Raw genomic sequence first — 26566 nt, 5'->3', positions numbered from 1 at the left:
GATGGTTTAATTTCAGTTCCTGCACTGAGTAGAGGGGTGGACTTGATGGTCTATGGCAGTTTCCAGCTCTAAAACGCTATGATCCTGTAGTTCCATTTATGAACACAACTTTTAACTTTATTTTCAGCTGCCATTGCACACATTTCATGAACATGTCATTAGACCATGTGTCTTTTTCTATGTGCCTTTAAAATCATTTGTGTGCTTTTTATCTATTCTTCCACAATCATTACTCTGGGACCATAAAATAGTATCATTCCACATTCTAGGCTTCATCTGGACACTCTCTGTGCTAGTGCTGGCAGAACATCCTTCGCTTATTTCCGGAATGAGCCTCCTTTTCTGTCTCCCCACAAGTTCACGAATAGCATAAACTAACCCAACGAACAGGGATCATTCAAACCCTAACCATGTGGAGTCCTTGGGGTTCTCTGAGCTTGGTTCTTTTCTTGCAAACATTTCATTACCCGGCTAGGTAACATCTTCAGTGCTAAAATGGGATGAGACTTGCTCTCTATTTATCTGCTGTTGCCTGCTTTGCCAGTGCTGGTGGGGGTTCTGTTTTGCTCATCTGGTAGTTCATTGATTAACATCTGTTGACTGTTTGATTGTGTGCCTGGTGGTGACCTTTGCTTATCTGGGTGATGATTGCTGGAGATGATTGCTGGTGATTGAATGCTGGTGAGGCGATCTTCTGGTCTTTTGTCTCTTTTGAATAGAGATGCTGTTAATCTCTGTGTGTCTGTTAATTGCTGCCTTGTCTGAATACCAGGCTTCCAAGAATTCTCTTGCATATTTGGATTTGGTTTGGTCTAAAATGCTGAGTTTCCCAGTTAAAACTGTGGTTGAGTCTGTCCATGTGTTGTGCAATTAAGGAATTTTCATCATGTCTTCTGACTGCTAGTTGGTGCTCATGGATGTGTTCTGCTAGTCTTCTCCCTGTTTGTCCTACGTAGTGTTTGTTACAGTCCTATTCCTATATTCCTATATAATTCCTATATTCGCCTCCATTGAAACCCTAACCAAATACACTAAGGTTCCAACCGATCTCGTGAAGCGTCTTATGTGCGCGCAGCTTCCGCGCAGGATCCCTGGAAAATGGGAGAGGGGTGTTGCGCGGTCCCTTTAAAAAAAAGGAGGAGGAGGAGAATAATGTGTGTTGGTGCGTGCAAGTGTAAAAGAGGGAGTAGCGGAAATCCCCCGTCTTGTGCAAGAGCATGCGCTCTACGGCTGGCGCGGGGGAACTCTGGGATGCTTTATCTCTTCTCGCTCTTTTTCGCCAGCAAGAGCTGCAGCTGCAGCCCGCAGAAGGCTGTCCCAGCCCCAGCAATGGAGACCTGTCTAGCTGAAAACTGATTGCCCCGCCGGAAAGGGCGAAGGGGGAGCTTCGCCGATCAGTTATTTCCGCCCCTTGCTCGCCCGCGGCTCTGCTCTTCAACCATGGGCAATGAAACCAGCCTGGAGGGCGGCGAGACCTTGGCCGGGCTGCCCGAAGGTGTGGCAGGGGCTGATGCGGGAGACCCGGCGGGCGTGGAGGAGGATCTGAGCCGCTTGAGCCCGGAGGAGAGGAGGCAGATCACCGCCGTCAAGTCAAGGGCGCAGCAGGGGCTGCCCAAAGGAAAGACCGCCGGCCCGGAGGCGCCTCCCTCGACAAGGCACGCCCGGGGAACCAGATCCTGGCTTGGGGAGGTGGGGCGTGGATGGGTGGAGCCGGGGGGGGGGCGGGCAAAACAAGCGGGTGATGGAGCAGAGAATCGCCCCGATTATCGGCTGGCCACGCGTGCCCCCTTTCCTGCGTGGGTTTTCATCCCCGCCGTCCTTCCTTCCAGGGTTCGAAGCCCTCGAATTCCCTGGAGTGGATGGGCTTAGTTTCAGTTTCTAGAGAATCGAGAAAGGTCTTCGCTGCCCCCCCCCCCCCGCCCGGTTGCATTTAGCGAGCTAAAATGGAAGCAGCTTCTGCTTCACGAGGGATGGATTCTCGGCCCGAAGCTCTCGAGCCACTGTTTGAAAGTCGTCTCCTTTTTTCACGGGCAGATGCTGTTTTCAGCCGCTTAAGCATCATCCGCTCCTCTTTGGCGCTGGATTGCAGCAGCAGCAGCAGCGGCCTCTTCCCGGGCCCTTGATTAAGGCAAATGAGGAAAAGGAAAGGGGCGATCCGCCTTGTAAGATTGGCGGTGGTCTTGGGATCGATATTCACGGGACTCTTCCCCCTCCCCTTTGCCCATTTGCTGCCAGAATCTCTTTGACTGTAGAAGCGGCGTGACTGGATTATTGCTGTCTTGCCTTATGAATACGAGGCGGAGCTCATTAATGCAAAATCTCCTGTCCAAGGTGCTGAAACTGCCCGCTTTTCCCCGGGAGTCACCTACCGAGGGTTTCTTAGTCATTACCAGCTTTAGACAGAAAGCTATGGTGCAGTATGCTGTGGGGGTGCGTGTGTGGGGTGCAAAATATTTTTGTCAAACTCAAAATGATGCAAGGATTGAAAAATGTTATCTGTTGAATTGATTCACCATAATAGAATTGGATCCAGATTCATATGTCTTTCCCACTGCCACCACCCAGGTTTACTTGGAGGTGTCTAGTTCATTCTTTATCTTTAGGGATGTTGGGATTTTGGTAATCTATAAAGGGGTGATATGAATGCATCCCCAATTTATACATTTATTTGTGTTTTGAAGATTTTCCTGTATATGAAGAAGTATATAGTATCTGAAAAGACTGGTGCATGCTGTCTGCATACATGTATAACCCTTTAAAAGAAAAGAAAAAAAAAACACCATGTTCTTAGTGTTAATTATTTGCCCTATTTGTTCAGTGGGATTTCCTCCCTATTCTATATATTTCAATCTTAATTGAATTAACTCAATCTAAAGTTACAAGTTTTATGGATTGCAAACAGTGAAAAGTTATCCCACAGAAATACTCCTTAATGTTTTACTTCATGTACTTAATGTTTTACATACTCTCCAACACAGTATGCAACTATAAAATTGTATATATAGCACACATATAGCTTACAATTTAGACAGAATGAGGTGGTCAGCTAAACCAACAGATTTTATGTACCCTGATAAATATTTACCACTTTGCCCTACTTACTGCTACCAATAATATAAACTAATTTCTAAGCCATCTTTCATCCTGATACCTATTTTTATTGAGGTCAATGTATATCTTGGCCTATCTTTTGCAATAAATTATATATATGCCTAATACTTTATTGGTGGGTTGGCATGTTTTCTTTCACCAAGGAGTATTTGTTAATTGGCTTTAAAAATATGTTGACATTACTTGATATCATATCATCAAATTAATATACTGATTGCTGACCTCTCCCCCTACCCCACAATTATACTATATTAAGAAGGTACCTATTTTGGGAAGTGCATTCAACTGATTGGTTATGCTGAGATACATTCAGCTTTATCTGTAAACTCACAGGATCTTGAGCAGATCTCACAGTAAAGAGGGCTGGATGTGCATATATACACCTATATTCCCATACATGTCTAATTTTGCTGCTATTTTTGTTCAGATCAGTTTCCCACACAGATGGCTAATGAGATGTTTATAGGATGCTCACAAATAGGCTCTGGTATCGTAGGCAGTATATAGCTCTTATACATAGATAACCATGAGTTTGTCTAATGTTTTAAATATTTGATAGCCATCACCACATCATATAGAAGTAACTTCTGTATTTAACTGTGCACTATATGAAGAAATACTTTTCTTTTCTTGTTCTGAATCAGCCTTCATAGGATGATCCCAGAGTTGGTTCTGATTTGTCTATGTAACAATTAATTTTACAAGTGATTTGAATCCAAATTTGGAATTGTATTGGAATTCTGTGGGCCAAAATATAGATGGTCCTAATAAGTACGTATTTGCAATAAGTAAAGGAAGTCTCCCTCAAGACAGACTCAGTTCCTGGTAACTTCATGGGCATGAACATAGCTAAGCAACAGTATGAAAACTGTGGCTGGTGTGGGTCTTCCAGGTTGTGTGGCCGTGTTCTGGAAGTTTTGTTTCCTAACGTTTCGCCAGCACCTGTGACCGGCATCTTCAGAGTATGAAAACTGTTTACTACTGCACATGTTAAAACATTGTTTAATATTGTAACAACACAGCAAGTCTCAGGCTTCACCTTCTTCTACTTCAGATTGATTAGCATTTTGCATTAGGCCCAAATCCATATGAGGCTTAACTGTGGTTAACTGAAACAAACCAGCTTTGTAAATAAATCCAGATCTGAAAGGTCCATGTTTCCATGATCTTAGTTGATCTTCCTAGTTCAAATGAGACAGCAACTCTGAAAATCAGATGTGAGCTTCTCACAGCTGCAAGGAAAAGGGAAGAAGGAGACGAGTGCTTTTAGATAGCTGTCCACCAACCAGAGAAACTTTGGGTGGCAAACAAATAAAAACATAAACGAGATATGTCCATGTTGTTTTAATGTATAAAAAAATCTGTCAGGGATGCTTTAATTTTGATTCTGCAGAGCATGTTGTTGGACTTGATAGCCTTAACAGTCCCTTCCAACTCCAGGATCATGGTTAAGCAAGTCTTGGTTAGCACGATCTGTGAATTAGATTTATTTATTCATTAATTCAATTTATATCTAGATCTAGATATCTCACATTTATATATAAATAAATAAAATAAATTCCACATAGAAAGATAAATGCATCTCTAGGATCTAATTCACAGATCATGCTAACCAAGACTTGCTTAACTAAATAAGCCACAATTAGCTGAGCTCACACAAGTTAAGCCATAAGCCATGTTTTACAAAATAAAATGGGCAGGTTTGTTGTTACGGTACCATTCTCCTCCTCCTCCTCCTACTGCCTTTTCTTCTTTCTTTTATCTCCATCACAGCAACCCTGTGAGATAGGTTGGTCTTCCATGGTTGAGGATGGACTAGATCCTGGTTTCTTCAGTTCTAGTTCAACACTTTAACCACTACCCCACAATGGCTTTGCATGGTGTTGCACCCAGTCTGCAAGTTGGATGGAGTATAGCCAATGCATTTTATTCCTTATAGATTTGTTTGTACTAAAATACTGAGGACTGGAGTTGTTTTGGTCTTATACTGTAGTGATGAGGGATAAGACTGAATGCCCTTAGCTGAACTTGAATACTTTTTTTTTTCCTCTTAGAAATTTGGGACAATTAAATGACAGAACCTTTTATTTAGAAAAGTATGTTGGATGCTTTCTTTAAAATGCACACCTTTTGATATATATCAAGTATTAAACAGATGAAAAACTGTTGTTAGGCAGCTGCTAACATATACATATGCACTCTGTCAACTCAGGCCTAAATAATAACATTTGGAGTATGTACATGCTTAGTCATTTTTCAGAATTCAGAGAACTTTTAAATTATAATTCAAAAGTACTATTACACATAGTGACCAGACGAAAATATCCAGATACATGTGGGAAATCAAATCAGTTGAAATTTTAAGAAATACTGGTCTTGCTGGGGGAAAACAAGAGCACAGTGAGTTCATTGGCACTTGTTTTCATGTAAGCAGGTTTAGGATTGTGTTAGTGCATTGTGTTTCAGAAGAGTAACTTCTATGCTGCTCTTACGGCAAACACAACATAACTGTTTTGCAGCATTGTAAATATTAACAACCTTACATGGTAAATCTTTTAGCATGCCCTATGTTTATAATGTTATGTTTCTAAATTCATGATACAATGCAAAGCTCACATTTGGAACTGTTTTATTTATTTATTTATTTATTTATTTATTTAGTGGACTTGTCCCCGCCCATCTCCCCACAATGGAGGAGAACTGTTGCAAGATGTCTAAAGAAATGTCAGTCTTCCACCCTTAGCCATTTTCACAGTTACAGTACTAAGCTCACTGAGTCTATACATTCTACTAAATCAAAATGTGATTTGTGTATAGGGGGAACAACCCCAACTCTCTGCACTTTGAGATTTGGCATACTGGCAAATTTCATGTAGTCCATTCTTCAGGCTTTAGGATGACTTCAAGTGTTGGAAAGGGAGTGGCTTGTTTTTAGGTGGCCTCATGTTCTTTGCCTCAGCTTCAGTAACCAATCCACATGCCTTCTGGTGATGTGAAAAGTTGGAAGTTAGTTTCTGAACTTTAACCATTTCCACTTCTAGTCTGTTGTTTGAATCTAGCCATAGTGGTTTATTCATAGCTAAAGTAGATATGGCTCCTTTATGTGAACCCTTCCAATCAGTTGATATAAATTGTATTAGTTAATTCTTAGGCTTACGTAGTATTCTTAAAGCATGATTCCATTCGTCAGTCTGTTTAAATACCATCTGTTGACTTTTATGTGCTTTTTTTGAAGTATAGCCTTTGTTCATAGATATATTTTTAGCAAGTGATGGCTTGCATAGACCAAATATCTCATGATCCATCAAATTAACATTCTGTATCTCCCTAAACTCTGCTAAATTTTACTGCTTATAAACTTTAATACATTCCTTTGTGAGAGATCCAAACTGCATCTATTAATCAAATCAAATCAGTTTATTACAGCCATAAAGCCAGATACAGTAAAATATCTAATAGTACAGCTGTTACATATATCTGTGTATATAACCAAAAAACGATAAGTATAATAGGATCTAAAAATAAATAATCCGAAATGACTGTTAGTAATTTTCTAATCCCATATTCTTTTCTAGGGATGTTGTTATATTATTTTCTAGCAGGATTATTTTTATGGTATGTTATTGTAAGTGATGATTTTGAAATAGTTAAAATAGTTATACACCTTTATGGGATATTAGTAGCTGATCCAAAGGTTTATTAGGGTGAATGTGATGGCCTTGTTTGGTTATTGTTCCCGTAACTGGGTATTGATTAAAAAGAAAAAAAAACTGGTTTGGTTTACATATGCCACTAAGCTGTAGGTAGCTTGTTTTTAGTTGGTATGTGAATTCTTCAATTATGTATTGTGTGTGTCTCTCCAGAGATGGAGATTTTTTAAGATAATAGTTAAAATAATATTTTAATGTTTATTTACACTTTGCAGTTTATTTGAAGTTGTGGGGGGGGGGGATGCATAGCTTTACAATGGTTTTATACAGAGAATCCTGCAAAGAAACGTGCCTGAAACTAACTTATAGGGTGAAGAAGACTGTATAGATCCTACAAAAATGACTTGATGGCTTTCATCTAAATTTACTGGGAAGAAAAGCAGGGAAAATTAGAAGTACCTGTTAGAGCAATTGTGATATTGATTGTCACTATACCAGCATAAGCCTTCATAATTTTGCTTCCATGCCACCCTGTACAGGAATTTTATGATGTCTGCAACTACTAAAAATCTGCCTCTAAAATTTGATATGAATGATTCACTAAGCATTTTTTATAAAAAGGGAAAATAGAACACTTTAAAGCAACAGTTAAAATGTAAAATTTTAAATCATGGTTCATTCAAAAGTTGGACAAAAATAATCAGTTTGGGAATCAGTTAGGCATGATAAATATTTTTTTCAGTTTTGTAAACATCAGTGTTGGCTTTATATTTAAAAGTTGTAGAAATGAGTTTTGGAAGAATGAAAGTAATATTTTAAAAAGAAAGGTAGATTGGTGGAATTGCAGTATGCTTATAACCCCTTTTTTATGATTATTTTTTCCATGATAGATTTCCTAAGCTTATACAGGAAAGTTATACTTTCCCTGTATAGAACGATATTTTTATATAAGCTGAAGTCCTAACAGTGGGAAGGCATATAAGCATTGAATTCCTGATTGCCATGAAAAATGGTATGGTTTCTTATAAAATGTCCTTTCTGCCATGATTCCGGTCATATAACCAAAGTTATAGTGAATGTAGTGGATTACCTTTCTAGTTCTAACAACTTGTGGACTTAGTATACTAGTTTCCTCTTTGAATGATGATCTCTTAGATATGTTCCCACTTCAACCTATCCAGCCAATCACCTCTGCATTCTGTACTTTATAAAAGAGCCAGATAGAGGGATCAAGAATCACAGTGGCTCCTAAGAAGTATGAGACTTCTTTCCAAATTTGGTGCCCTCCAAATGTGTGGCACTGCAGTTCCCAGAAATCTCAGCCAACAAGGGCAAAGGATAAAGGCTATTTCTTACCAAGAATATTAGAAGTTCCAGCATCAAGACATTCACAGGACAACAAACTTAGGAGGGCTATCTTAGTTCCAGCTTGGCTTATATTCTTCCTGGCTATGGCAAGCAGATAGTGCTAAGTTATGGGTGAAGAACATGCTTGAGAAGAAATTAGGAACAGACAAATAACTTGGAAGCTTTCCACTATCATAAGGATTGTGCCAGCTGAAAATATTAACCAATTAAAATAACATACTTTGACATTTGGATAAATCCAGTATAGTAGGTTCCTAATATCTATACAATGAAAGCAATTAATTTCTGATGAAACTCTTAATTAAAAATTATTGCAGGGTCACTTTCTTTTTATTATTCTCAGATCAGGGAAATTTTAATAGGTTAAATGCCATGAGTACCATATTTCAAAATTAATGTGTAGTAGGGAATAACGTCTGTAGACATGAGGACATTTAATAGTTGATGCTGAAAAACATAACTCAGAGCACAGTAGAAATGCTAAGGAACAATGTACCCTTCAGAGAGAGAAAAATGCATTGTATCTCAGGCTTTCAGCAACAAACAACTCTATTAAAGAGAGCAGAATTTCACTCTGACTTTTTTCCAAAATGGTAGCAGCATACACATTAGAATTAAAAGTTGAGTTTTAATGCACATTATTACACATTATTGTAATTTTTACCTGATATACTGTATATTCAGTGATAAACAGCCTGACTTTTTGATGCATTCCTTGTGCAATGCTGAGTTTCAAATATATTTCTGAAATATTATAGGCCTGCACAAATTATGATCATCACCAAGTCAGATGTAGCCTGAAAAACATGTGCCGTTCCCCTGGTCTTAAAAATAGCCTGCCATGTCAGTGCTTGGCTGGTGGGATTCATTTGACTTGTGAATTATGCATTCATACCTTAAAAGTGTATAACACCTGGGTAAAAGATTGAACAAAAATTGCCTAAAGTGAGTATTCTGTTTAACCTTTTGCCCTACAATATAATTTCTTTGAGAGCTATTAAACAGTGGAACAGTTTCTCTGCCCCCTGAAGTCATGGGGGCTCCATCACTGGGGGCTATCAAGCAAACGTGGGACAGCCCTTTGTCTGGGATGGTCTGAGGTTTTTCTGCTCTTTGCAGGGAGTTGAACTAGTAGTCCTCCAAGGTCCCTTCCAATCCTAGGATTCTTTGAAGATGAAAATTTTCTCAGGTTAGATAATATTTGATTGTTTTGGGTTTTTGTTGGCGCTACTATAGTGAAAGTCAGAAATCTGGCCAATGTTCACAATTACAGGTAGTCCTTGAGTTATCACACAACTGGGACCAGAACTTCTGTTGCTAAGCAATGTGGTCATTAAGCGAGTCATGCCCGATTTTACGATCTTTTTTGCCATGATCATGAAGTGAATCATGTGGTCATTAAGCAAATCACATGGTTCCCCCATTGACTTTGCTTGTTTGAAACCCCCGGGAAGGTCGCAAATGGCAATCACGTGACCCCAGGATGCTGCAACCATCATAAATACTTGCCAGTTCCCAAGCACCCAAATTTTCATCACATGACCACAGGGATGCTGTGACAGTTGTAAGTGTGAGGACCTATCGTAAGTCACTTTTTTCAGTGTCATCGTAACTTTGAGTGGTCACTAAATGAATGGTTGTAAGTCAAGGACTACTTGTACTGCTTAATAAAATTTATGAGGCCCACCAGGAAATGTTATATAACTTTGCATCATCTACCTGTCAAGTCACATTTATACTTGCAATTTGGAAAATGCCCTCTGCATATGAATCATGGGAAATGAGAAGGGCATTTGTATATGTGTTAAAACATTGACTTCAATCTCTTATTTTGGTTCTCTAATATTTGGATGTCATCACATTGGGTTAACTTTGGCTATATCATGATATCTTTATAGATATGCACAACCAGATGGCAGTGATCACCCAAAACAACTGGATAAGCCTTCAGATCCTGGGCCCCCCATGTTAAGTAAAAGCAGAACAGTAGACACACTGAAAACAGAGCAACGGATACCTGGAAGAAGCACATCATCCATGAGTTTGAGACAGTCTAAATCAAGAACTGATTTGAAAGGTGATCAGAAGCCAACTATGATGCCCAGCTTCCTCTCAGATGCCAACCCATTTGGCGCAGTCACTTCAGTTGTAAATAAATTCAGTCCTTTTGATTTGATATCTGACTTGGATACAACCCAGAATGTAGGCTCCAAGAAGGTGAAGCCCACCCAGAAGGATCATGATAAATCTGAGCAACAGGAGGGACTCTCCAAGCAACCATTACAACTTTCATCTCCAAAGCCAAGCAGTCCGCAACAAAAAGCCGGACCTTCCAAACAGGTCCTTCAGCAGCAACTGCAATCTGGAGTGCCTAAGCAAAGTCAGAAACCAGGGTCTGGCCAAACAACAGGCCTTCAATCAGAAGAAGCAAAACAGTATCCAGGACTGCCTACATTTCAGTTCCTACAACAAGAATCTACAAAACCTGCAAAACCTTCACCACAACAGTCAGGAGCTGAAACACTTCTTAGTGTGGACCCTGCAAGAACATCCTCCCAGACCCCTGTCCTTACAAAACCAGCAGCCCAAGAAGGAGTGTCACCTGCTAAACAGACATCTCAGCAACTAGAAGATCCTGCAAAAGCTCAGCTAGCAGCACCCAGTAAACAACCATTGCAACATTCTGCTGATCCTGCAAAAGCAGTTCCCCAGCTTGGAGGCTCTGTAAAACAACCATCTCAGCAGCCTGGAGCAAAGCTTTCTACCCAACAGGTTGAGCCTACAGTTCAATTCCAGCAGCAGGCAGGACCTATAAAACCTGATGGTCAACTGTCTGGGCCTTCCCAGCAGCAACACTTGCAACATGGATTACTAGCCACAAAGAAAACCTTTTGCTCACTTTGCACTACCACTGAACTGTTGCTGCACATTCCCGAGAAGGCCAATTATAATACTTGCACCCAGTGTCAAACAATAGTTTGCAGTCAATGTGGCTTTGATCCTAATCCTCATATAACAGAGGTAAGTACATTAAAAATATAAATGTATGCTCCCATTTTTTTAAAAAAAAATTATTGTGAGGGAGCTACATTTTCAGACAAGTTGAGGAACTTATCAGCATATGATAAGTATTTGTCAGCTGTTGATTTGTTCTTCTAGATCAGTGAGTTTCTGGAATGTCATGGAAGCTTCCTCAGGGTTTCTCAACAACAAGACTGATAATGATAAACTATCTAAAATTGCTGTTCTTGTCATTCAAAGGGAAAGCTCAAGTTGCTTGGGAAGAATTGGCTTGACATGCTGGCCTTGGTGTCTAATGTGACTTGAAGGCTTCTGTACCTACTGCATTTTTCCTTTGGCAATTGCCTTATTTTTTCATAACAATTATAAATTCTAAATATTCCCAGTTTTCCCAGTAATTATTAAAATGGTATATTTGGGTTTAATAACAAGAAGAAGAATGAAATCCTCACAAGGAGATGCAAAATTAGAAAATCCAGGCATATAACTTTAATTAGCTTTAAAATCTAAAGAGCATACAGAAGTGAGTGACAAGTACAAAAGAAGTCCACTGAAGTTTATTTAGAGAGAATAAACAAGGACTAAATTACAAAATAAATGTATGAAGGAAAAGTGAACAAGTTAACAAGAAGGGAAAGACCAAGAAAGTTATGGTTGGGTGGAGCTCATGACATTCTAAGAAAGAGAGAGGTGAGCAAAAAGCAATGTATGGATCAGTATGTGGGTGTGATGAAAGCAAGGATGGGTTGCAAGGATAGAAAGATATGGAGAGGTATAATAACTGGCATTGGCCTAAACTAGGTTTGATGAGAATTCCTGTTTGTGTTGCATAACATTGCTTACCCCAAAAAGGAATACTGGGGTAGATAAGTATGTATTTATATCAAAGCACATTCATTAAGCATAATGGTATATTTACTGCTTTATTTTACGTTTATATTACCCAGTTCTGATTCCTTATAGTTTAGAATACAAAAGCAAGAATTAAAAACAATAAAAAAGATAATACAAGGGCCACTCACACACTCAGTCTAAATGCCCAGTGCCCACTCAAGTAATGCTGTTTTAACCTTTGTGGAAGAAGCTAAAAAGGGTAAGGTATTCCTTAGTATGGTGGCCTCTGAGCCACGCTTCTTAGTATTCATGCAGGGATAGGATCCTCAGCCACATGGACTGGGCATATTGCAGCTGGAGGAGAGGGTCCCCTGAGCTAAGTCATAAAAGGTCAAAAACAACACTTTGAATTGGACTTGGTATCCGCTGCAATGAGCAGAGGGTGGAATATTCACAAAGTGGGTCTCACCTGCTAGCAATGTGGTAGCTGCATTTTGCACCAGTTGAAGCTTCTGAATTGCACATTACTGGAGCATACTTCCAGTAATCTAGACACATGGCATTAAGAGCATGAGTCACTGCTGTCAAGGCATTCTGGTCCAACAGAGCCATCACTGGCACAGCTGCCACAGTTAGGCAAAGGTCCTTTTGGCCATAGTTTCTGCATGCTGCTTCAGCAGGAGTTATTGGTCTAGTGGTGAAGGCACCAGGCTAAAAAGCAGAAAAACATTAGTTCTAGTCATGCCATAGGCATGAAAGCCAGCTGGGTGACTCTGGGCCAGTCACTGTCTCTCAGCTCAACTCACCTCACAGGATGGTTGTTGTGGGGAAAATAGGAGGAGGAAGGAGTATTAAGTATGTTCACCACCTTGAGTTATTTATAAAAATAATAAAGGCAGGATAAAAAAAATCTAAAAAAACATTGAAGAGCAGCTCCTTTAGGGGACAGCAGGCCCATCCATGCCAGAACCAGTATGTTTCTGGAAAAAGAGTAACTCCATCTTGCTGGGATTGACTATAGGGTTATTTCTACCCATTAAGACTCTTAACACCTCTAGACACCAGGTTAAGACTTCCACAGCACTTCTGGTTTGACGTGAAGTAGCAATGTAGAATTCATTATCATCAGCAACTGATGATAGCTCACCCAAACTGGAACTTACCAGTTTGAAATATATTATATAATTTTATGGTCCAATTTGGACACAATTTACAGATTATCTTCACTTGCATCTTCTGCTTAAAAGTGTCTAAGGTTAGATCTGATAAAAGGAAGTTGACATAAAATACATGGATGGAAGCTCTACAGTGAGAGATACAAACTTGAACTAAGGAGGAATTTCCTGACTGTGAGTGCTCTTAAGCAGTAGAACAGCCTGCTTCCTGAAGTGGTGGGTGCTCCATCACTGGAGGTCTTCAAGCAAAGACTGGACAGCCATTTATCCAGAATGGTCTGGGGATTCCTGCACTGGGCTGGGAGGGGTGGGGGGCTGGACTACAAGACCTCCAAGGTTCCTTCCAACCCTATAATTCTATTATATCTGGTCCACCTGTGTTAATAAGTAAATGCCAGGAGTCCCTTGTAGAAAGCATAATAGAATAATACATGTGCCACTGACTCAGCACTTCCAGAAAGGCACGGACATCAGCATTCATCATATAGGCCACCAGCAAAACTACCTAGCTAGATATTTAAATGGGCCAAAGAAAAGATAATGGTGCTTGAGGAAAGGTCACTGAACACGGGTGATTATGTTAGCAATTCTCACTAAATGCTGGACCTTTAATTGATCAAGCACACTGCGTGAACTGAGCTGTTGAGTTTAGTGAGAATTGCATCCAAAAAAGTATATATAAGTCTGTACCCTAAATGGAATTTTCATTTCTATTTCAGTTAAATCATAAAATGTTTAAAAGATTGTGTTTATTTTTTCATACATTTCAGCTCTCAGTGCATTCCATTTTAAAGTCTGTCTGTGATCATTGAAGGATGGTCTCTAAGCAGGAGCAGGGGATTGCAACCCTTTAGAACAAGTACCAAGAAGACTACTTGCTTGATTACATGTATATGGAGGAAACATTTTGAATTTAATATTATCATACTTCATGCATGTACAGGCACTTACAAACATGAAATATTTTCTTGTAGTGGTCTATTTTTCCATTTTCTTGATCATACAAACTTTAATCCCTTTGAAGGGATTAGAACTTTGAGGTACCATTTTGTTTCCTTAAAAATCATGATGGTCTGGCATTGAAGCAATTTGCACAAGATCATCATAGTGGTTTCTGATGATGAAATGTTCCCTGCTTATAGCTAGAATTAAGGAAATTAGACCAACAGTCAGCTTCAGGTATTGTACTATAATAGCAGGGGATGAACAATGGCTATATTCTTGGGTGGAAGTAATACTAAATTCTATACTCTCTAGGTCCATTGTTTGCAGTCTGCCCCAAATTCCTTTTGGTTATACATTCATGCATGAGACTGGCTAAGATATTACCTTCTGGCTCTGCCCTCTTGCCATTCTTAATTTTGTATGATCAAAGTACTACCTTTGTATGTCCATGTCCATGTTTATTGGGTTTTTATGCATAACTTACCTCTTTCAAGGTTCATATTACTTGTTTGACCATATATGCATAGAGCTCTGCAGGAGGGTTATCTTTATAAAATGAACTTTATGTTCATTTACTTGCATGTAAATGAAATTAGGATTAGGGTGTTAGCAAAAAAATACCTTAATGAGCAATTAATTTAAAACAAAAGAGACTTTTAATAAGAAATTTGTCAATAATATCTCTTTATCTGAATATAACATTTAAATATAACACCAAAAAGACTCAGATCCAACAAACACACCACTACCCCTTTTCAGTCTTTGGCTCTTCATCACAACAGTTACCATTTTGCTAATTTCTATTGTCTACCTTGCAATAAGGTTCTTGCACGACCCTGATTTGTAAAATGAGAATTCAGTTGTGGCTAAGATAAGTTTTCTGTAGTAGAGAACCCAGTCAGTCTGCTATATAATCCCCACCATAATATATTTGTTGTTTCTCCACCTTGTATTCTTACCAAAATGCTGTTGATTGGACCCCTAATGCTCAGATTCCTGGATCTCAATACATGTGTGTACTTCCTTCACATGGACTGTAAACCACTCCTTCTGCTTGCATTTTGATTGGCCTATTCCCTTTGAATAAATTGTATCCTTCAATCCTTGCATTTTATTGCGTTTCATCTCACCAGGTTTCGGTAATGCCTACTAAATCGTATTTATCTTCCATTATTAAGTCTTCTAATTCCTGTTTGTTCTCCCTATTCTGAGCAGTTCTATAGAGGCAGTGGAATGCATGATCATATAACGTGGCCTGTTCTTTCCTGTGTTTACCTGATCATTAATTGGGTTCCTCCTCATCCCAGATATGCTCCAAGTCCCATTCTCAGAGTTCTTGGTGGTACACTATTTCTTGGACTCTCTTCTCCTTCCTGCACAGCCTCCAAATTAAAGCTCTGCAAAGCAGGTTTTCACAGCCCCTTCCCAGATCTAATGAGGGGCAGCCAATCTCTTGCCAAGAGTCTCTCATCTCAGAAACAGGTCCCATTTTTAAAGAATCCTTCTCAACCTATTTCTATTTCTCATTGTATCAATCAGTTCATCGTTTTGAACAGATCTCTTAAAGCATCTCTGTGTAATTGATGTTTGATGGTATCACCATCAAACATCCACACCAGTTTTCTTCACCCAAGCAAATTACACCTTAAATCTGCATCACTAAAGAGAGCAAATTCAGATCTTCATCAGCACCAGTATTAATGTTGCCTGGCAACCATAGCTTGCTGGTACAACAGATTCATGTGATTTGAAATGTTTTCTAGGGAATACACTGGCAGGATGTGTAACTGATTCCATTTTAGGTCAGACAGGCTAATCCTCTCTCAGAATGCAATAGTATTATACTTTATCTGGCAACACAGAAGATAAATGTCCTTAGACACTATATTTGGTAGTTTACTCTGATTAGATTTTTTCTAATTTTCCATGTCCAAGAGTGTTATACACATGGATACAAGAGGATACGTACATGCAGTGTCTCAATGGATGTCTGATATGTATATTAGGGCTATGCAGTGTTTCTTTATGCATCTAAATAATTTTAAGATACTGCATTTTTTTTCAGTAATCTTTAGAATTTTAACCCTTCAATTCTTCCACAGAAATATTTGAGAGAAACTATATGTAAAAGCAGAAAGTGGGATTTTTTATGATGCTGATGTCCCAAATCTTGAATCAATATTGCTTTACTTAGATGTTTCTCATACATATTAAACTACTAGTTTTAGGAGCTGCATTTTCTTACAAATTCATTTAAAAATCAGGAACAGATGCTGCAAGCCTTCAACGGATGAGGCATGCATGTATCTTGAGTTTCTTTGAGTTCCTGATCATAACATAGAAAAGCTACTTAATTTATATATCTGTGCCCCATCAGCCAGTAGAACATGCTGCCCTGTGTAAATTAAATAATTTTGTAAAAATACAACATTTTAAATAGTACAAAACAGATCTCATTGGCCAGGCTGAATTGCTATAACCAACTGCAGTATCACAGCCTACGTAATTTCTTCCACTGGGGTTTTCCTGGTATGCTGTAACTCTCTATTATGCTACAAGCCTCTGTATAATGAACCCAAAATTTAGGGAGTGTCCAATTGCAGAAAGATTTTCTGAGTGTCCAAAATCTCTCTGCCTAGCTAAACATTACAAAATTCACATTGCTACTGATGACCTATTTATCTTCATACTGACATCTACAAAGGAAACACATATAACCATATTCAACTTCTCCCTCATGCCTGCCAATCTCCAGCTCCTGCTTGAAGGGTTATGGATATGCTGAACTTAATATAATCCAGTTAGATCATTTATCTTGTACTAATAATTATTAGGAAAATGCAGGTTTCTGGAAGCTGTAGGTCTCATGGAACTTGCAGCCACATGGTGGTATGTAGTCACCTAAAACATCCTGGCTGCATAAGCCACAATTCTTTAAACTGAATCCTGACATTTTATACAGACATAGAATGTAAGGGTTGGGAAGCATCTGGGAGATAATTTAGTGCAATCCCCTACTCCTTGCAGGAATCCATCACCCCAACATCCAGCCTCTGTTTAATCAGCTCCAGCAAAGGAGGGTCCACAACCTCCCAAGGGAGTCTGTTTCATTGTTAAATAGCTGTTACTGTCAGGAATTTTTTCCTGATCTTGAACAAAAATCTATTTTCTTATATAAACCCATTGTTTCTTCTCCTGCCTTCTAGAACAACTCCAAACAATTCTGCCTTGTCTTTTATATGACAGCTTTTCAGATACTTGAAGACAGCTATCATGTGCTCCTACAGACATCTCTTCTCCAGAATAATCATGCCTAGAACTTCCAACCATTCCTCCCTAAATTTTTCCATATGCTTCTTCTGGACATGTTCCAGTTTGTCCACACCCTTCCTAAAATGTGGCATCCAATTCCAGTTGGTCTGACCAACACAGAATAATGTGGTTTGATGATTTCTCTTGATCTTGATTTGTCTTAAGCAAGAAAGAAATCTGGCATTCTGCCCCTCATGTAACAAAGCATGGATGTTTAATAACAACCAGGTAGCAGGACAAACCAAGCAAGAGAAACTGAACTATAGTGTTCATATCTCCTAAGCTTGTCATATGCAGACCATTGTATTTAGTGCTGTGTGTTCTGTATAGTAAAATATAAACCAAAGAAAAATAATCCAGCAAATGCTAACATAAGACAACCCTTGTGAATATTGACATTCACCTAATGTTGAACATTCTCCATTAGGCCGGTGGAACTCCTAGGTCAATTATAGCACAAAAGGGATTCGTCTTTATTGCATTGCCATTGTCACTTGCAATCTGTCAGTTCGACAGGAAAATTGTGGAACAGCATGACTTAGTGTGTAAATGAGGAGAAATATGCTCTCTCAAGAAGTCTGTTAAATCTTCCTATCCTGCTCAACATAAATTTCTGTCAGTTCATGTGTTTGAACTATTTGCCCATATATTACATTATATCTTTCCAGTAATCCATATAATAAAAGGTACATGTTAATATGTTCTGTTATGCATGTCATTTATCCACCAGTGATCTCTTATTTTCCTTATAATATTTATAAGATTCTAAAGTATGTCAGGCCTAGCCCAAGGAACTCCAAGAGACAATGCAAATTCAGTTCAGCTATGTTTATTAGCTACAACCTCTAGCAAGAATCTTCCCAGACTGAAACCCCAGCTCCCAAGTCACCCAGCCACAACAGTGTGAATTCCTCAGGGAGGTGCCAGTCTCATCCTCTTGTAGTTTCCACGCTCCTGCGGTGAGCTAAGAAAATGCTTATCTCCCTGAGCCTAGCCTTCATAATTCCATTCCATCACAAGTGGCAGGAAACAACCAATGTCTAACCAATCTCTGCTGACTTTCAAAAAGCTAAGCAGTATCAGACCTTACTAGGAATTGGATGGGTGACCACCAGGAAGCCCCAGTACTGTGAACTAAACTAGGAAGTTGAAAAAAAAAACAACATCCTGGAAAGTAGTAGCAAACACTTCCATATTATGAGTGCCTCTGGGTGGAAAACCATTTATTCCAGCTAATTACATAATGACCATCTTGAGTATGTCACATCAAAGAGCTTTCTGCCTGACACTTATGTCTATGCTAACAGAGAGGACATTTAAAAATATTTTAGTGCAAGATTGACTCTGCCCCTGTCAACTGGAGGAAATAACTCATGTTTTATTATGCTGCCTTTTAATATAGCTTGGCATACAGCCTTCCTAACCCCCCTATTGTTAAACTGTTCTAGAAGGTCTGGTAAGCTAAAACACACCTTATTTTGACCAGTGTGTCTGCTGAAATATCTAAGAAGGCTGCCGAGTTTGATGTTGTTATTCAGAGATTAACAGATTATACTTCTCAGATGCTATATGTATCAAATGCCCTGTATGTTTTTGATAGTTTTTGATAAGACATGCAGATCAGTGTTTTTTTCACATGTTAGATGCACGTTGTAATTGTTTCCTGCTTACTAAAGCTTAATTTTGCTAAAACCTAAGGTTGCAAATAAATGTATGTAAATGTAAAATACTAAAGTTTCATCTGTGACACATACTAAAGCCATGATGGAGAAGTCAGGGAACTGCATTAGTTTGTAGCTGATGTGGCTCAGTGGTCTGGTCCAATCCTTCATCTAATGATTTGGTGCTAACAGCAAAATGGTATCTTGTACAAAACATTCTTAACAGATGTTTGTGCAATTGTCTGACATTTTACATGTCAGAGCTGTACAAAAATTCATGTTCGTAGCTCATAAGCATGCACCAGTTTCAAGGTGGCATCCAAGTGACCCAAATGATGTTTTCAATTTCTATGGGCTTTGGTTTGTTGCACAATGTTCAGATTCTAAGACAAAATTTAAAAATAAGGTTTTGTCACTTCTCTCAACATACTAGATCTTGGATACATTTTTACAGTATGTGAAACTAGAATTTAGCTGACTTTTGTTTAGTAGAGAATAAGCAAAGTGTGCCTGCTTCTAGAATTGCCTGTCACTGAAATGTGAAGGTGTGATGGCAGAGAGATAATAGGTACTGGCGAAGGAATGTTGAGTTGAACTCTCTCTAGAGCTGTGCATGCTTGTCTATTATTCAAGAAGCTGCTTTGGACCTCACATGAATATATCACCCTTTCTGCTGTTTGTTTAATGATAAATATATTTATAAAACTTCTGTTGTGCTTCTATCTAAAAGTAGAAGTTATAAAGTTACAAAGGAAATACCCCCTTTCCAATCAGAGTGAAAGATTAAAGGAAGTCTGGGTATGAATCTGTGTATCCATGTATGAATACACATATGATCTTAATGAGAAACAGAAAAATTGTAAACATCCATATTCAGTATTTCTACTCTGAAACCTATTAGATAAAATATTAATATAGCTAAGAAATTATGACAAAGTCTGAGTAAATTTATCTTTAAATACAGATTTTTTAAAAAAGTTCTTTGCTAGAGATCCAATGAAATTAGTGATCCAGTGAAAATGTACTTCAGTTTTCCAGTGTTTTGTAATAAACCCGGCAGCTAACAATAGGAACCAAATCATTTTCTCACCCTGTACCATTTATAACATACATTTCTCTACTGAGCAAGACTCCAGTCGTCTATAATAATCAGAATTAACATTATCACAACACAATCAAAAGCAATAATCAAAATAAAATTAAAGCTTTAATAATAAAGAGTTGGAAGTGACTTCATAGGTCATTTAGTCCAACCCCCTGATGCTAAAGCATTTCAGACATATTGCTATTCAGCCTTTCATGAGGCAACCTACTGAACTGGCTGACAGTGCATAAAGTCCGGAATTTCCTCCTAATTTCCTTTATGAATTTACTGTCCCATAATTTCGACCAATTAGTTCCTTCTGCAATAACAAGAAACCCAGTCTTTCCTTTACATGACAGTTGCTTAAATATCTGAAGACTGTTGTCATATTTCCCTTCAGCCATCTCTTCTACATCTGTTTAACCATTCTTCTTAGGACTTGGTTTCCAGTCCTCTCATCATCTTGGAAACTTCTCTGGCCGAAAGAACTCAACAGCACAGCAGGTGAAGGTCATCTTAAATCTCATAATAACCTTAAAAATCTTGACTCAAAATATGAATAGTAAATCAACAGCAGGAATGAAAGATTGTTGTGATGATTTCCAATTTCTTCAAAACCCTTTAACTCCAAAAAATGATTCCAAATTATTCTATTTCCACCAAAGAAGTTAATATGGACCATGTGTACAACCTACCAGCACAAATATTTAAACGTAACAATTTAAATAATGTAAGTTTGTTTTTTTAAAAAAGATGTGATTTAGATCAGAAATTATAAGGTATCATAAATTGGAAATTTAAGAAGAGAAAGTAAAAAGTAGTTTTAAAAAGTAAAAAATAAACCTAGTGAGTCCCTTTTCCCTTCAAAGAATGTAAAATGAAACTTTTGGTACTGAGGATATAATTCTGTCTTGATGTTTTGTTTTGTTTTTTAATTATACATACAGATTAAAGAATGGTTGTGTTTAAACTGCCAGATGCAAAGAGCTTTAGGTGACTTAGCTCTAGTCCACAGTTCTGGACCTCAGCCTTCTTCACCCAAGCAAGAAACTCCTGCTTCAGCCTCAGCAGCTAAAGCAATTTCTCAACCACAACCACCTATGAAGAAGAAAGAAACTGCTCTAAAACATGATGCTATCAAGTCATTGGAGCACAAAAAGCCACCAACACAAACAAAGCAGCCAACTTTGCCTAGTTCTCCTGGAAAAGCAAAGGCTCTTTCTGCTGAGTCCAAGCTAGCAGAATCCACCTCAAAATCAGGCCCGGCCAAACCATCAGGAACTGATGATAAACAAAAGCAATCTAGTGTTCAGAAACTCACAAGTGATGTTGCATCTAAATCCTCACAATTGGATTCCAAGCAAAATGGCGCCAAGTCTTCACTCACTCAACATAAAATGGAACACCTTCAGAGATCAGAAGCCAACAAACCACCACAAGACAAATATGTAACTGTTGATAAAATTGCAGCTGCAGATTCCAAAACTTTATCTCAAGTGTCTCATCAAAAGTCTGAAATGAAACTTAGTTCTCAGCTTGGATCTGGACTGAATACTAAGGCTCAAAAGCAAACTGAAACAGTAGGAGTAAAAGAATATTCTAAGAAAATCCAGTCTCAGATGAATGCTAAACAAGATGCCAAATTGACTCCAAAGAGTCAACAAGCCTCCATGGGTACAAAACCCAGCCAAGCTCAACCTCAGGTTCAGGCCCAACAACCTCCAAAAACACCAGAGCAATCTAGGCGTTTCAGTCTTCATGCAGGAGGCATTAGCGATTCTCCTAAATCACTTCCAACAACCCCTCAAGAAACAGTTACTGGAAAGCTGTTTGGATTTGGGGCTTCAATTTTTAGTCAAGCTTCCAATTTGATTACCACAGCAGGCCAGCCAGGAGTTCACGCTCAAGGGTCTGCATCTTTGCTCCCTTCAAAGCAGCCTCTTCCTCCAGGACAGCTCCCTGCTTTGCAAAAAGATATACCTCAACAATCTCCCAAGATGGCACCTGTGAAAAAAGAAAAAAAGCCTCCAGTGGCAAAAAAGTCTGAGCCCTCCAAAGAGGAAGACATCTATACCAATCAAGAAACAGAGAAGAAGCCTTTGCCTTCTAAAGGCTCCAAGCCTCCAGTTGTTGAAGCTGAAAAGAGTGCTGATCCACCCGAAATAATCCAAGGTTCACCGCCAACATCTGCTTGTCCTCTCTGTAAAACTGGTCTAAATGTGGGGTCTAAAGATCCTCCAAATTATAGCACCTGCACAGAATGCAAGACTGTAGTGTGCAGTCTCTGTGGATTTAATCCGATGCCACACATCACAGAGGTAGGCACAGCTTTCTTTCATTTTAATGCTTTTGTAATCCACTTTTTTCTAAGTCCATGCATATCAAAACAATGTTCATCTGTCTTTAGAGCTGCAATTCTAAATGTGGGAATAAGCCCCAATGAACTCAATGTGGCCTGCAGATGACTGCATTTGAAGTATAACCTTTTGCCAAACATTGATCTTGCTATATTTTTTTCCTTTATAAAATTCAAGTAGTTGCAGGCTCTGTTGATAAAAAGAGTTTTTAAATGATGTTACTGTAAAGTTTGAGAACTTGTTGAAATGTAAAGGCAGACATGATAAGTTATAGTTTGCTGTGTGGATGTTTCCTGCTTGAGTATTCACTTCTCACAAAAAAATTATAGGTGCCTGAAATTGCTTATTTGCCTGACCTCTTTCTAGTTTGAGAAAAGTGATTTAAGTGATGTGGTGAAAAGTTTATTGTGTACATATACACAGCACTTTTTTTTCTAGCATTCATCCTCTATATTACTTGTGTTTGAGAAATCAAGCAAACTTTAAGTAATTCATTGCTTAGAATAAATAAGAGGACATTGTAATATACATAGTAAAAGTTAAAATCTTCTTTCAGTCAGGCTAGATTCCTGGTGACTTCAGGGACATATCCATGTAGTTTTCCTTACAGCAAGATAGAAATGGAGGTAGTCTTCGGGTTATGAACATTCGTTTAGCAACGGCACTGAACAAGGGGGATTTATGACTGGTCCTCAAAGTTGTGGCCATCACAGCATCCCCCACAGTCACATGATCACCATTTGTGACCTTCCCTGCCAGTTTCCCACAAGCAAAGTCCATGGGGAAACTGGCAGAAGGTTGCAAGTCGCACCCGCTAGTCTCCTGCTGCTTTTTCTCCCAGGGAGCTCTCTGGAGGCATCAGGCCTTTTCCTGGAATTTTTTTTCAGTTTCTCAATCCCCCTTCCAAATAAACAGGCAAACCGCACTTAGCTAATGCTGCTGTGCCCCTCTCCCTCTCCCTCTCCCTCTCCCCCTCCCCTTCTTCTTCTTCTTCTTCTTCTTCTTCTTCTTCTTCTTCTTCTTCTTCTTCTTCTTCTTCTTCTTCTTCTTCTTCTTCTTCTTCTTCTTCTTCTTCTTCTTCTTCTTCTTCTTCTTCTTCTTCTTCTTCTTCTGCCAGCAAAGGTTGGTAGGTGCTGCCATCTAACTAGGTGTCTTCTTTTATATGGACTGCTGCTAAGTCTGGCTCATGGTAGAAAATCAAGATGCAGTCTTTCAGGGAAATGTTCACATTAATCAACAGGAACATTTTCAGGGAGAACTGTCTCTGCAGTGAAAGGACTAATATTGCTCAGTACAAAGTTGACTTTGATTATAGCCGAGAAGTAAAAAAATGTGGTTTTGTTTTTTGCTTAACCAATTGAAGAATAAGTAGCTGATGATTAAATAAATGAAGCGTTATAGTTACCAAAAGTTCTTTAGGTGATGTGTACTTCAATGATTTAGCATGGATGTTAGCTTGTGGTCTTATTTACTTACCAGGAAGTAATTAGCCTTTCTGTGGACCCGCAGCTCAAATAAATGCTATTTTTAGAACAGACCATACAAAATATAAAGCAAACTAAAGATAATCACAAATGAAAGAAGTGTCATGGCTATTTTCTGCAGCAAACCATAAACAGGATCTGTATTATGTGATGCATACATTGATTAATTTCCGTATTGCTTTGAAAAAGTTGAGTTCCATGCTATGAATTTTTTAAATACAAAAATAGAAAATTTGATTTGATTTAATTCAGACAGTTGATAGGAAGATTTATTCATAAAGTGGTACAAAACAGTTTGAAGAAATGGGTGTGTTTAGTGTGGATTTAGAAAGTGAAGTCATATTTGAAATAAGTAAGACTGATCCTTTATTTTTTACCAAAATATGCACAAAACTTCTCAGTTGTTACTAAAGTTAAAGCCTTCCTCACGTTGGTATTCTGACAATGCATTAGTATTAGGCTGTGAGACTTTTCTTGAAATTTGTCCCTTTCAAGCAGTGGCATTAAATGACTAAACACTAAAAGCGCTCATAAAAAGTTTCTACTTTTCTGCAAAAAATGATATCCTTTGTGATATTCCTCCTTGTGCAGTGCACCCTGAATCTTTCAACTTTGTGTTATTTACTTGGATTTCTTAATTCTCATCTGTACCTCAACTTCGTGCTCCTTTCTTTCAGACTGGATTGGATCAATTTTTTGTCTAGTGAATTTGTAAGGCTGAATTGTATGCCCCTGTTTCATTTGCCTATTACTGTCTGTTACCAGCAGAACATAAAACAAACATGAAGGCAAAGAATAAAAAAATGTTAAAGAGATTTAAAATCAACCATTGGAGCTCTTGGGCTGCTAAAAGACCCACATATTAAAGGTCTGCTAGAGAAGGATAGGGAATAGCAGAGAAAGTAACTGAATTCATGAATGAGGATAGGATGTCAGCTGTTTTTTTCAGGAGAGGAATTAGATGAATTAAGACAAGCAGAATTAAGAAGAAATTGTCAGGGTATTACCCTAGAGTAAAGAATTTCTCAGTGAGAATATGGACAGAGCACAGCTTGACTGTGTTTGCAATCCCCGCAACCAGCCCAGAGCACACACCTGTCGGGTGGGTCAGCATGACACAGCACAAACCACTGTATACTGTATAACAAAGTGTACCATGGGTTATAGTGTGGCTGGTGATAGGAGTTGTGGCTGGTGTTGGAGTTCTGGGAAGTAATTAGGGATTTGCAGCTTGGTGTACATTCTATATATATTGTACAGTAAACGTCTGTGTGCAAATTTTCTACATTGGACTGTGGACTGTTTGTCTCACAGAGCACCACTGCGTGGAGTATACGCTGACAGAAATAAAGATATAAACCTAATTGTCAATTTTTAAAAAAATAATAAAACCACAACTACAGATGATATCCACCTAAGGTTTCTTAAGGAACTAAAATGTGAAATTCCTTATCTTCTGACAAAAATATGCAGATTCTCTTTAAGGCAGAATATGTTCCTGAGGCCTGGAAAATAGCCAGTGCAACTCCAATTTTTCAAAAAGATCAGGGAATTATAGTCTGATTCTTTTAACCTCATCACTGGTATTACTCTGCAGTGGAAGGGTCAACCTACCAGGAGTCTTGCTGCCACATTCTGAACCAGTTGCAGCTTTCAAGTCATTTCCAAAGGCTGTTAACTGAGAATAAAATTATCCTTTGACTTCCATTCATGATGACTACGTATCTTGTTCAATATTTGAGACATCTTAACTCTCCTTGCCCCCTTTGGCAGCTCACAATGGGGGCAGTGCATTCATCCTGACCCTCCTTGATACCATTGAACCTTCTGGTCTAGTCTCTTTTCTCCAGACTGGTTCCATTTGGGGTTCCTTGGTGGTAAGAGGTTGAACTGAAGGCCCCTGTTTTGTGGGGTGCCTCAGGGCTTTACTCTCTCTCTACTTCTATTTAATATTTACATGAAGCTGTTAGGGGAGGTAATCAGTTGACACAGGGCGTGGTATCATTAATATGCTGACAGTATCCATCTGTATATCTCTGCCTTGGGCCAAGCAAGCAAAGCTGCCAAGGTCCTTTTGTTACACACGCTGCTCTCAGAGGTTCGGCTTATGGTCACTCACTCACACACTCACAGCCTGTTGAGGCACGCAGATCTTGTCAGCCCCCCTTCCACTCTACCTCGGTTTTCCAAATAGGTGCGGCTAGAGCAGACAAGACACACAGCCCTGGTCAACAGCCGGGAAATAATTAGGGATACACACAAATCACTTCCAACCAAACTCCGAGGCACAAGAGGTTCTTTGTAATACACGGAGACCCAGTGAATTTAAAGTAGCAGCAAAACTTTACTGGTTGCAAGGTACCTTCTCTCTCTCTCTCTCTCTCTCTCTCTCTCACACACACACACACACACACACACACACACACACACTCATCCACACCCACGTCCTTCCCAACTAGGCTGCCAGGCACTAGCTAGAGGAATGGGAGCCGCCAAGTCTGGATCCAAAGATGACTCAGATGACTCAGAAGACTCAGATCTCAGAATGGGCAGGCTTTGTTGTT

General features: G+C 38.9%; 1 protein-coding gene across 1 annotated transcript in view; it reads left to right on the top strand.

Annotated features, from left to right (window-relative positions):
• Positions 1 to 1286: 1286 nt before the first annotated feature.
• Positions 1287 to 26566, top strand: part of PCLO (piccolo presynaptic cytomatrix protein) — a 252717-nt gene continuing 227437 nt past the window's right edge. Inside the window, exons 1-3 of the mRNA XM_088134818.1 lie at positions 1287 to 1655; positions 10028 to 11150; positions 21109 to 22479. Coding sequence (XP_087990944.1) covers positions 1441 to 1655; positions 10028 to 11150; positions 21109 to 22479 — 2709 coding nt within the window. The 5' untranslated portion in view covers positions 1287 to 1440. The remainder of the gene's footprint in view (positions 1656 to 10027; positions 11151 to 21108; positions 22480 to 26566) is intronic.

This window comes from Python bivittatus, unplaced genomic scaffold (assembly GCF_059951505.1).
Source record: "Python bivittatus isolate LINGU-HERP-01145 unplaced genomic scaffold, Pbiv_v1 ctg000120_np1212, whole genome shotgun sequence".
In the NCBI taxonomy this organism is placed as follows: Eukaryota; Metazoa; Chordata; class Lepidosauria; order Squamata; family Pythonidae; genus Python; species Python bivittatus.
This window is presented reverse-complemented; position numbering and strand designations above follow the sequence as displayed.